Genomic DNA, 13,276 nt, shown 5'->3' on the forward strand with positions numbered 1-13,276 from the left:
ATATCCATCTGGGAGTCCGGCACCTCGGTCTCACCTGCAAAAGAATCCATCACGAATTGCACCTCACTGTCGGCCATGGGGTCTTCATCTTCTTCGGTAGAATCGGGTGCCCAGTTGACGACGGCCTTGCTCTTCTGCCTCTCGTCGTCCTTGGTTCTTGATGGGAGCGACGGGGAGGTGCATGCAGGCAGGCTGACGACGGCCTTGCCCTTCTGCCGCTCGTCATCCTTAGGTGCTGATGGGAGCGTCGGCGAGGTGCACGCAGGTAGGCTGATGACGGCCTTGCCGTTCTACCGCTCGTCGTCCTTGGGTGTTGATGGGAGCGATGGCGAGGTGCATGCAGGCAGGCTGACGACGGCCTTGCCGTTCTGCCGCTCGTCGTCCTTGGGTGTTGATGGGAGCGACGGCGAGGTGCATGCAGGCAGGTGACGGCGATCCATCGCATGCAGGCAACGGCGCCCTTCTGCCTGGTACCCCCTGTGTCCCGTCCGACCGTCTGGTACCGCTAGACGTGAATCCTAACGGATAGGAACGGAGCTGCTTTTTGAAGAACGGAAAGACTGCGTCCCTTCTATTGCCGCGTACGAAACGAGGAGCCACAAACTTAAACGACGCCGATTCTTGGAAAGGATTTTTTTGCTAAAACGATTAGGATAAATGGATGGAGGGAGTAATTGGTAATAATTAAGATTAAGGGGACTTGTTCGAAACCAACAAGAAGTAGAATGGTAAATTGAGTAACACAAGCAGGATGAATCGACTTCTGGCTTCCCTTCACCAGCATCATTACCCAAGGACCTATGAATTGCATTGAAGAGAGCTTATCTGCTTGATAACGAGTAATTAAGAATAAAATTCAAAATATGGGTGTTTAATTAATAATATCCGTTCATCATGCACAGCTAGTCCTGATTTGGATGGCAGATAAGCCTATAGTACAACGTACCTCCCTCCCAAATTGGCATGATCTGTGTCACCATGCCAACCACTTATACATGTACGCGAGAAGTAATTACTAAAACACGTAGCTCAAGTTAAGGTTTCGACTAAAAACATGTCAAACACACAGACATAGATGCTATGTAAATGGGAAAAACTATGAATGGGGAAATAAATATATATAAAGTAATTGATAAGTAATATTTATCAGAACCAGACTTAGATAAGAAAAAGTATTTATGTGAGTATTGTGTTAAACTATAAACAAGTTATAATAGAGAGCAAAGATGAGGAATATTTATTAGCTATGGTCCCAAACTTATCCATGAATTTCAAACATTTCATTATTTAAATTACTAGCCTGATGAAGGCTAATGTTATCCTGCCTAATCTTTTAAAGCATGGTAATCTCATATGCCTGTGCCGAATTTGATATTCCAATGCATTAAATTATAATACTTGAACAAAGCCAAGGTGCAGTGTTGAATAGTTTACTTGAACAAAGTTTGCAGCATCCATGTGGTCTTGTCTGCTCTTGACTAGCGTTGACGGACAAAAATGGTATCCTGATTACCAGCTGGCGCCTGGACCAGTGGGAGCGCACTGTGTCTGATTGAGTGCTTAGCAACTAACGGCGCTTAGGTTGTCGTTTGATAGATCATGTAATCTGTATTACTACCTTGGAATCGTTGTCTCAACTTTCTGTTTTTTTTTGGGCGCTCCAAAGAGTTGATCACTATGAGATGGTCAAAACAAAATGCAACTAGAAATAACAAGGCTGTTAGAAGAAACAGAATGTCATCTTTGCATATAAGAATTGAAATATAAGCATTTTTATTTAAACCTGCAGTCGAGGATAACCTTTTGACATAGCAAATTCAAATGAACCATTTAACAGTTCACCCAGATGCAAATGCTATTAACTGCAATTAGGCTAAACAGCCACCGCAACAAGTAAAAGCTCATGTTTTATGGATGCAAAGGATTGCTACTTTAGTACTGTACTTGACATATTGAGCCTATTCACTTCCTCGGTGACAGAAATAACATGGTAATCAGTCCAGTTTTTTCTCGAATCACGAAGTACGGACACATACACTCACATCCATACACGTACACTCGCCCCTACGAAGACATGCACGCAATCCTACTCCGATGAGCACCTCCAAAAGACTGAGACGGCAAATCCTCGAGATTGAAGAAGTCACCATTAGTACCTCACTATCGACGGGCATGTCGCCTGTCACTCAAAAAATAGCACTGACTAAATCCTGGAATAAATTAAGGAATAAAATGTGAGCACCAGTGCTGAGTCGAGGACTCAAATCCTAGTGAGCTGGTTCCACCATAAGGAACCTTACTAGCTACGCTCAGTTCACCAATCTAGCTAGTTTAAGGAAATAACATAGAAAACAATCATACCAAGGGTTGTGTAAATCCTCCTGTCTACTACAGTAGAAGAGGAACCCGGTGTCCAATTATTGCCGCGTGCTGAAGCAATTATTGCTTCCCTGGCCGTTGCAGCCGCAATGATTTGATTTGATGGGGTGGGGACTCGCCCGTGGATATCATGGACTGTCCTGTTGCCTGCCGTAGTTCAGCCGGAGATCAAGACCACACTCCTAACATTTGGTAATCGTGCAAATGCTATTAACTGCAATTAGGCTAAACAGCCACCGCAACAAGTAAAAGCTCATGTTCTATGGATGCAAAGGATTGCTACTTTAGTACTGTACTTGACATATTGAGCCTATTCACTTCCTCGGTGACAGAAATAACATGGAAATCAATCCAGTTTTTTCTCGAATCACGCATACGCTCACATCCACGCATGCACACTGACCCCTACGAAGATACACACGCAATCCTACTCCGATGAACACCTCCGAAAGATTGAGCCGGCAAATCCTCGAGATTGAAGAAGTCACCATTAGTGCCTCGCTGTCGACAGGCATGTCGCCTACTACTCAAAAAATAGCGCCGACTAAATCCTGGAATACATCCAGAAATAAAATGTGAGCACTAGTGTCGAGTTGAGAAATCGAATCCTAGTGGATTGGTTCCACCACAAGAAACCTTACCAGCTGAGCTACGCTCAGTTCACCAATCTAGCTAGTTGAAGGAAATAACATGCAAAACAATCTTACCAAGGGTTGTGTAAATCCTCCTGTCTACTACAGTAGAAGACGAACCCGGTGTCCAATTATTGCCGCGTGCTGAAGCAATTATTACCTCCCTGGCAGCTGCAGCCGCAATGATTTGATTTGATTTGATTGGGTGGGGACTCACCCGTGGATATGATGGACTATCCTGTTGCCTGCCGTAGTTCAGCCGGAGATAAGACCACACACCTAAGATTTGGTAATCGTGGGAAATAAAAAAAAGTATGGTAAAGAAATTTATAACCACACCTTACCATGGCAAAGGGAATTATGCCATACTTTTAACTTTATAACATGCGAAGCCTAACTAAGGTTTGTTGCCAATCAAATATCTACCGGTTGATCAAACTTGTCTAAGGTTATAGGTGTGGCGGCAAAGTATGGCTGGGAACCAAACGCCCAACAAGACGCTCGGGGCTGCATTATTTCATGCTAGCTGCCGGCGCCGTCTGCACGACAAGTGGCTCCACTCTGGTAGCAAGTGCGAGGGGGCTTTCTTGTGGTGTAGTGAAAGGAAGTCGTCTCGTTAACAGCCAAACAAGAGCGTGCATTATTTTTCTCCTTCATGAACTTCTTATGTAGTACATGTATTTTACGAAAAAGGAATATTCTCCAGCCTCTGCGACCCTAGACAGCCAAGTTTTTACATTATTTTAGGCTTATAATGATAAATATAAGGGATAAGAGTATGCAAATGACATGGAGAAATTTAATAAAAAGCACAGTCTATTATTATTTGTTCATCCATTGTTAGCAAAGATATCCATGGCTACGACGTCCAATGCCTTATTTTGCCAATCGGACCGTCTCCCTTGAGTCCTAACACCGTGATAGGGACCAAAATTGCCGCTGGTAAGCTTCCCTGAAAACAGCATACATAAAAGGAGGTAAACTATTTTTTCTCAAAAATCAAATCATTACGCGGACACCAAATTTCCCTCATGACATGTAACCCCAACAAAAATCAAACTCCTCTCATTCTTTCTTAACCCTGTTAACCAATTTCCAAGCATATGTGTAATTGATTTTGGTGGAGTTAACTCCATAGCTATATTAACAACTTTCAAGATTATCTTGCCATGTTGACAGTAAAAAAAGATGTTTAACTGTTTCATTACTATCACAAGCAACATTTTTGCCTCTCAGAACAATTTCTCTCAACTAAGTTATCCTTTGTTAAAATGATACCACGTTGAAGGTACCAAATGAAGATCTTAAAAATTAAAGGGATCTTTACCTTCCATATAAATTTATTAATAAAAGGGTATCCTAAATTATTAGATATTACATTGATACATAGAGCTTGCAATAAAATTTTCCTGTCATCGGTGTTTTATACCTGACAACCTACGAAGGGGTATCCTGAGATAGTAGATTGGTTAGTAGTGGATCATCGGACCTGCAACTCGAAAGTAAAAGTGAGGACATAAGACACACATTTATACTGGTTCAGACCACCAGAGTAGCGTAATACCCTATGTCCTATTTGGGGTGTTGTATATATTGCGCCCTGCGCTTGGGTGTTGTTTGGTGTTGAGGATTTGGTTCTCTGTTGTGGTTCTCTATTTGCCGATCTAGGTACCCCTACCCACCTTTATATACTCTAGGGGGTAGGATTACTAGTCGGTTACAAGGTAATAGTTCCAGTAGGATTACAGGACATGGGTCCTAGTAGGATTACAGAGGAATCTAGTAGGAGTCCGTCTTCTTTCCTCCTCGTAGGTTTTGAGCATCTATCCCCGACACCCGGTGGCTTCATAGGTTTACAATCCAAATATGTCTGCATTTGACAAGACATTCACACATATCTTGACCTCGAAACTGAAATCCGTGCATGTACGTGGTGCAATGAAAAAGGTAGTAAGCAATGGAACAGGCTAAACGCTAGCAACTTGCAAGCTGTTTGTCTTGCAGGAATCAACACAAGTTGTTCGACGAAAGGCTAAATTAATGCAAGTCATGGATCTTCGTAATATACACAAAACTATTAAACGTGAAATTTATATAAAATCCAAATGATGAAAATACATAAAACCAACAAACTTACATTCATATAGTTAGCATATACATGTGGATTCTTTACGGGGTCTCCTACGTATTACACTAGAAATAGGTTGTTGAAGTTGCGTTTAATTTGAGATACCTAAAACCTTCAATAATCAAAATATTTAAATAACCAGAGGGAGTATATGCAACTCCTAAAGAGGACACCAATTATTTGATGATGAGAACATATGACGGAAGGACATATTACACATCAACAAAAGTTGGAGATTATTCCGGTAATGCGACGACAAAGAATACTGTTTGGTTGATCAAAAAAGAAAAAGAAGAAGACTCGCTGGAGCTAAAAATACATCGATGGGTCCCCTTCACGTGCGGCTTGTAGCCACATGAACCAAATTAAGGAGTCCTCCAGTCAGTCACCTGTGAATGCAGCTTGATGCGCCGGACAAGTGGCTACTGGCGTCCGCCCTCCCACAAGACTTTACTTGATCTTGTTAGGGTATACAGTTTGCTGCATAAGGACGATCCAACAGCTGACACGGATGCTGCAAGGATTTGGACAACTAAACATGCCGAACAAAGTTAAAATTGTTGGACGGCTTCTCTACGATGATGTAATGGGCGCGAGGATTCTACTGTGTTCAAATCATAGCATTTCCAACTGAGCTTACCATTGTTCTATTAGCTAGCGACCTGAATGATTTACTTTGCCGATACTTGAGCTGTGGTTGCTGTCTGCTTAAGCAACTCGCCCATATAAAAGGACGACGTTGATGAGCAGCATTGTGATCATAACACCGGAGGAGATTGTACCAAATCATGAGCAACAATAATGCTGCGCAGTACCAAGTTGGTTGCCCATATATTTGTTTAATGTATATGTGGCCATGCATTATTATCCAACAGTAAGCTAGCAGCAAGCATCCCATCATAGCGTCAAATGATATTCTCCCTGCATCCGGAATCTCGCCACCAAAGGATATGGCTTCCACTTTCGTGCGAAACAACGCTACTCTGCTACTCCCTCCATTTCGATCGTTTTAACTTTTCTAGGTACACGGAGACATCTCTCTAACAGAGACACAAATACAGAGTGTGGCACTGTGGGTGCGCACACCTATATACACACGGCATCAATTCCCCGGATCGTAGTATCAGACAGAGAGCTAAAAGTTTGTTAGCTAGCAGCAGCAGCTCCTCGTCCTAGTAGCTAGCAGCAGCCATGCCACAAGTGTTGTGGCTTCTTCTCCTCGTTCTGGTTGATTCCCACTTGGTGCCAATGCCACTGATTGCCGCGGACACTGCTTTGCCCGGCACTAGCATGTGCGGTCATGTCGAGATCCCCTACCCATTCGGCCTTAGCGACCATGCCTCCAGGCAGGGCAAGTTCACCATCACTTGCAACCAAAGCTTCAACCCTCCGAGACCATATTTGGCCCGCAACCTGGAGGTCATCGACATCTCCCTGGAGACGGGCGAGATGCGCGTCTTCTCCCCCGTGTCCTACACCTGCCACAACCCGTCGTCCAACACACGCGGGTCCTTGCAGACTTGGACATTCCGCCTCCCCAAGCCGTTCCTGATCTCGACGACGCGCAACGTCTTCACGGCGATTGGGTGCAGCACTCAGGCGTTGCTGCAAGGTGGGGCTAACTGGAGCTACTTCACCGGCTGCACCACCACCTGTACGAGCTTGGATTCAGCGGCACGAGACGGCGATCGGTGCACGGGCCGCGGCTGCTGCCAGGCTGACATCTCCGTCAACCTTGCCACCATGAAGGTCGGCTGGAACGACCCCAACGATCGCCCGGACAATCGTGCCTGGCTCTTCAACCCCTGCAGCTATGCTTTCGTGGCCGAGAAAGGCTGGTATGTGCATTATTTATTTATTAGTATCCCCTCCGTCCCAAATTATAGGTCATTTTGATGCATAGCAAAAGCTATGTACTTCCTCCTGTCCAAATTGCAGGTTCTTTTGACATTTCCAGATATATAGATTTTGCTATGTATCTAGACATATAACTAGGTGCATAGCAAAAATCATGTATCTACAATTTTAAATGAAGGGGTTACCTAAAAAATCAAAACGAGAAGGAGTACTCCGGGAAGGATGCGTACACACCACTATACATATGGACCAAACACACTCCCATTATGCTTAGAAATTATAAATCCATATTTTTCTAATGAAGTAGAAAGAGGAGAGTTTTAAATAAATGTATAGTTGGAACTACAGTTTGACCTTAATAGGTGGATTAAAAAAGACAAGAACTGATAAGATCAAAATTTGGAAGTAAAAATCTAGATTCACAACGTCATGACAAATGGAAGCAAAAAGAAAAGTTTTTAACTGCACATGCACCGGAGTCCGGAGACACACAGAAAGTGTGATGAATGGGAAAAACATATGGTGCAATTTGGTTGATATTACAGAGTACGTAGGTACTCCCTCCATTCCAAATTATAGGTCGTTTTAGCTTTTTTAGATTCATAGATATTATTATGCATCTAGACATACACTATATCTAGATGCATAATAATATCTATGAACCTAGAAAAGTCAAAACGACCTAGACAATTTGGAACGGAGGGAGTATTGTGCTAGAAAATGAATAGAGATCTCAAAGATATTCTTTTTGTTAGTTTTAGGTACTAAATTTATTCACTTACTTTCAATATTTATGTTCTATCCCGTGTAGGAGCATGGATTGGTGGACTAGCATTATTAATTGGCAATTTCATTTGAAATTTAGGTACAATTTCAGTCGGCAAGACCTCGTTGACAAAGGAGGACAAAACTTCAGCAGCCGGACTGGATATAGAACCATCCCTTTGGTGCTTGACTGGGCCATCGTCAACGGCTCCTGCACGTCGTCAGATGCAAATTACGCTTGTTTGAGCGCCCACAGCAACTGTGCCAACTCCACACAACGGGATTCCGGATACCTGTGCGGATGCAGCAAGGGATATGAGGGCAATCCCTATGTCACCGGAGGGTGCAAGAGTTAGTTAACTTAAATACTATATGTAGTTTTCTACATTACTAAGTACTTAGATATAGTAAATATATGCAGGACTTGCATGGTATAATAATTGCATGTCAAAGCAGTGATCTTTAACTAATTATAACTATTTTCCAATTTCTATCCACAGATATTAACGAGTGCAAGCTTGGAGATTTTAATGCATGTGGCAGTGGTAGCATATGCCATGACTTGGATGGTGGTTTCGAGTGCAAATGCAAATTCTGGTACAGACGTGATGGTAGGAGTGGTACGAGCTGCCAGCGGATATTTTCTACCACTACAATATGGACAATCATAGGTGACCATTCATCACCTCTTACCTCTAGCAGCACGTATTCTTCTCAATATAATCATCAGTATATCAGTTTTCAAGCTCACTTAGTCCAAAAAAAACCACTATTTCACCCCAAGGGTTTCTATGGTCAACGCGCGGTTATTCTAGTTCTTTAGGAATTTTCTAGAATCTTTCAACATCTCTCGAGCGCAGTGTTTTCTCTGGAAACCATGCCTAATAAGCATGTTTTCGTTAAGAGGAGGAGATAAAACAAACAACTCAAACTCCAGCAAGCCTATAGTCTTACTGAGAGCTGGTCCAAAACATTCTTATTAGCGAGCAAAATTACACAGCAGAAATTGCGACTAAGGTTAAATTGATCATCGTTGCTGAGCTTGTTGCATTCACGACCAAGCAGCTCGGACTTACAATCGTGCCGAAGAACCTCCACGGTTTTTAGCGGGAGAAACTGGCGAAACCACTCTTCACGACCACATTGCCCATCACCACCGCCATGGCAACAACTTGCCATTGACGACCAACTCACCACCACAACTAGCTCCACAGCAACTCTGGAAATCTTTCCAGAGCACAACTACAGACAGCGCACACCAAGAATGGCTTTGGGTCATCGTTGCGAAGCTCACCGAACGTCTCAATGCAGCAGCTCGGACTTCTCAAAACCATCCATGTCGCAGCCTAGCACGACCAGAGAATACCAAAACACCATATGGATCTTCACGTCGATGCCTTCAAGAAGGACCACGACGCCAACACGCTGTCATCGCTAGCTCGAGAATGGGATTGGGTTTTCACCTGAAGAAGCCAAACATTGCAGTACGGGAGGTGCAATGATGTTGCCTCCAAGGAGGGAACGGCACCCATAGGCGTCACCGACTAGGCCTACGCTTTGACCCCACCAGACCACCATGGGTGAGACAACCCCTCGGCCAAGCCAGATACAGAAGGCATCCCACCGAGCTGCTGGTTGCGGTGCTTGCCCATGGTAGCCACCCATCTACCGACTCTCCAGGACCTGCAGCACGAGGCCACCAACGCCAAGCCAATCAGCCCGTGCACTCGTTGATGCACAGTGATGGCACCATCGCGGTCTCCACGTGGTTGACCATGATGGGTGACGGAGGGGGTGGCAGATGGGCGTTGACATCAAGGTTGGGGCCAGATGGAGGTAGGGCCGGACAGAGTTGGTGTTGCAGCACACGATTCCCCTGGCTGTGGCGGCGCATGGTGGTAGGGGCAGGGGCAGCCCGGAGGAGGTGTGGCTATGGCGGTCGGTGGCGCGGGCTATGGGCCTGGCAGCGGGACAAGCTTGGCAAGCGGTGGCCTATGGGTGGTGGCAATGGAGCAGGGGTGGCCGGTGGTGGCGGGGCAGGGGTGGTTGGAGGCAAGGCGGGGATGCGGCCAGTTGCGCGCGCAAGGAAGAAGTGGCGCGAGAGAGTGGAAATCAGGAAAGGGGAGAGAGATTGGATCCCCTTTCTAAGGGGAGAAGAAGGTTATTTTTGTTAATTGAGAAAAAATATAGGGAAAGGAGATGTTTTTCTCAATCTGTTGGAGCTATATTTTTTCACTAAACCCCCTTTAACCAGGAATATAGGGAAAGGGGATTGATTTTCTCAATCTCTTGGAGTTGCTCTAAGAAACACTTATTTAGGGTGCCTCTCATGCCTATTTTTCACATCTGTTGGTAATATAGCAACCACAATCATCCTATATAAAATAAACTCTAAATTTATATTGTCAAAAATACTAAAGAAGAATGGATGCATGCTACAACATAACGCTAAGCATTACACTATAAAGAAGAAATGATTGCATATAAATCTTGTACATCTATCTGTGTCTGCAGCAATCCTTGCTGTCTGTCTCCTTACGTATTGGGCGATTGTGGAGTTGAAGAAACAAAAGCAGAGGAAAATTTTCAACAAAAACGGTGGTGAAATACTGAAGGACATGGGCATTAACATTTTCACAGAATGCGAGCTGAAAAAGGTGACAGACGGCTACAAAAAGGTCATCGGAGAAGGCGCATTTGGCAAGGTCTACAAGGGAACAATCAAAGGCGCGGAACAAGTCGCCGTTAAATGCTCCTTCACGAGAAGTAAAGCGCCTTGCCATGATGAATTCCGGAACGAGATCATCTTCCAGTTTCGTATTAACCACGCGAACGTGGTCCGCCTCATTGGGTGCTGCCTGGAGACGGATGTCCCCAAGCTTGTCTTCGAATTCGTCCCCAATGGAAGCCTCTACGAGCTGCTTCATGTCAGAAGGGATCAAGGGCTGTCCCTGCCGACGCGTCTGCACATCGCCATCGGCTCTGCGGAAGCTCTCTTTTACATGCACTCGCAGGGTGGCCACAACAACCATGTCCACGGGGACTTCAAGTCTGGAAACATTCTCCTCGACAACGACCTCACGCCCAAGGTCTCCGACTTCGGATCATCCAAGCTCGTGTCCATCGTCAGTGGGTATGCCAAGTGGTACGTGTCAGGGGACATGAACTACATTGATCCCACGTACTTGAAGACTGGCCGTTTCACAGAGAAGAGCGATGTCTACAGCTTTGGGGTAGTTCTGTTGGAGCTTATCACGAGGAAGACGGCCAAGTACGACGGGAGCAACAGCCTTACCATAAACTTCGTCAAGTCCTGTAAGGAGGAGGGCCACGGGAGGGAGATGTACGACCCAGAGATGCTGATGTCTGACGATGCTAAAGATCACCATTACATGGAGTGCCTGTACAGGATCGGCACGCTTGCGGTGCAGTGTCTCAAGGAAGATGTGGATGAGAGACCGGCCATGGCACAAGTGCTGAAGCAGCTTAAGCAAGTGCAGGAAATAGCTTGCGGAGGCTTATGCTCCGGGGCAAGTTAATGAAAAAAGGCACGTAGATGCAACAAGTAATTGGCTGAGAAGTAGTCATGGTTTGAATGGAAGTGAACGAGAGTGGACATCCAACCTAGTCGATTTATTTATCAATCCAGCATATATCATACATGTACTAGCCGTGATGCGGTTGAGCTAACTGCCTAATTAAGGCCTAGGCTCCAGGATAGTCAGGAGCAATGCCAATTCTTGTGTCAGATTGTATCACTTTATCTATCAGTGACCTGCTTGTGAAACTATGTGTGGCGCCCAAATGTTTTGGATCAGCATCTATTGTGCATCTGTTTTTATATATGATACTTGAAATGATTTGGAGTTGGAGCATCTGTTTTTTCTTTCTACTTCAATTCAGTTTTTCAATGACGTTGCAGCGTGCTCGCGAATTCTGTGTCGCATTGTAACACTTTATTTAGCAGCCGTGACCTGTGAGTTGTGACCCTATGTGTGTCATCTGAATGTTATGGAGCATCTAGTCCACAGTCAGTTTCTGGACAAGATCTCTTCTTGCCTGGGAGAAACTGCAATCGCGCTGATGACAATTTGGCAGATGGACTCTCCGGCAGGGTTGTAGTTTGTTCCGGCACACGGCGCTTGTTAGTTGTCCGGTTGATGTCCTAACCACTGTATGATTATGGAGCGCACTGGGCTTGATGACTATTCACTACTGGAAAACTTAATTTCTGATGGAACAGGTGGGGCAAGCCCCTACTGATTATATATTAAAAAGAACCAAAGCGTTACAATAAAAAGGATACAGCTGAAAGGTAAAAAGGAAAGTTGAGAGGAAAAAAGCGACATAGAGTTACAATTACAAAGAATTAAGCCAAGTAGCCATGGGCTGCCACCGAGTGTCAGATGTTCTGTGTTGGAGTAACCCAAACTCCTTAAGAAAGGTCTCTTTGCATTTTATAATACTGGGATCAGCTTCATTGAATATCCAGTCGTTTCTCGTTGTCCAAATACTCCACATGAGTAGGATTATGATTTCCATAGAGAACGGTTTTGCTAGGCTTTGTTTGATCTGCTTGATGATTCTCAGAATTGATCTTGTGGGTATAAAACTGATCCCTATTGAGATCCAGCATGCTCTTGCAAAATTACATCTAAAAAAAAGCTGTGCGGTCGTTTCCCTTCTTTGAAGGATGCATAGCTTGCAGGCGTATGATTCCAAATTTATATTTTTCCTTCTTAGCAGATCTCTTGTGCTTATTCTGTCCTTGAAAAGAAGCCAGCAGAATACTTTATGTTTTGTTTGATATTTAGATTTCCAGATCCATCTATACGCCGGGTGCACAATCCTTTGACCCATAAGCTTTTTATATGCCTTTGATGTGGAGAACTCCCCATTTCCCCAGATGTATGACCAGGCTGTATGGCTTCAATGTTGTGCTTCAATTGACTCAATTGTGCATAAGCTTGTGATGTTAAAGGCAAGTGGAAGTTCTGTATAAATTGCGGCTTGCTTATTGCACTCTTGATGGTCATATCCTGGTCCTTGGCAAAGGATAGCAGTTCTGGGTATTCCTGAGATGGTATTTAGCCATTCCATAGGTCGTTCCATAGTACAGCTGTCCTACCATCCGCCACTATTACAGCTGCTATCCCTTTGAATTTGTCTATTAGCTTCACAATATCTTTCCACTAAAAGGAGTCTTTCTTCTGTTAACCCGGCAACTTGCCATTCCCATAATAGTTATCCCAAACCAGTTTAACCCATAGTATGTGTGAGTTGTTGTGGGACTTATGAAGGAATTTGAGCAGCAGGGCTTCATTGTGGGTATTAATGTTTACCACCCCTAAACCCCCTTGTTTCATTGATACACATACCATTGGCCAAGCTTCCTTGGCAGGCTTCTTAGAGTTTATATCTCCCCCTCTCCAAAGACAGTGTTTTCTGAACCGATCTAGCTGTTTTATGACACCCTTCTGCAGCTTTAAAGTTGCAGCATAGAACACAACTGATG

The 13,276-nt window shown here is 44.4% G+C and overlaps 1 protein-coding gene across 1 annotated transcript; it reads left to right on the top strand.

The window, feature by feature from the left end:
• The first annotated feature begins 6,184 nt into the window (after positions 1-6,184).
• LOC101756448 (wall-associated receptor kinase 3) lies at positions 6,185-11,636 on the top strand. The gene is made up of 4 exons (XM_004979817.3): positions 6,185-6,977; positions 7,862-8,112; positions 8,262-8,432; positions 10,276-11,636. Exons 1-4 carry the CDS (start codon positions 6,331-6,333, stop codon positions 11,298-11,300), a joined length of 2,094 nt encoding a protein of 697 aa, XP_004979874.1. The 5' UTR covers positions 6,185-6,330; the 3' UTR covers positions 11,301-11,636.
• The last annotated feature ends 1,640 nt before the right edge of the window (positions 11,637-13,276 follow it).

The sequence above is a fragment of the Setaria italica genome, chromosome VIII, assembly GCF_000263155.2.
Source record: "Setaria italica strain Yugu1 chromosome VIII, Setaria_italica_v2.0, whole genome shotgun sequence".
NCBI classification, from domain to species: domain Eukaryota; kingdom Viridiplantae; phylum Streptophyta; class Magnoliopsida; order Poales; family Poaceae; genus Setaria; species Setaria italica.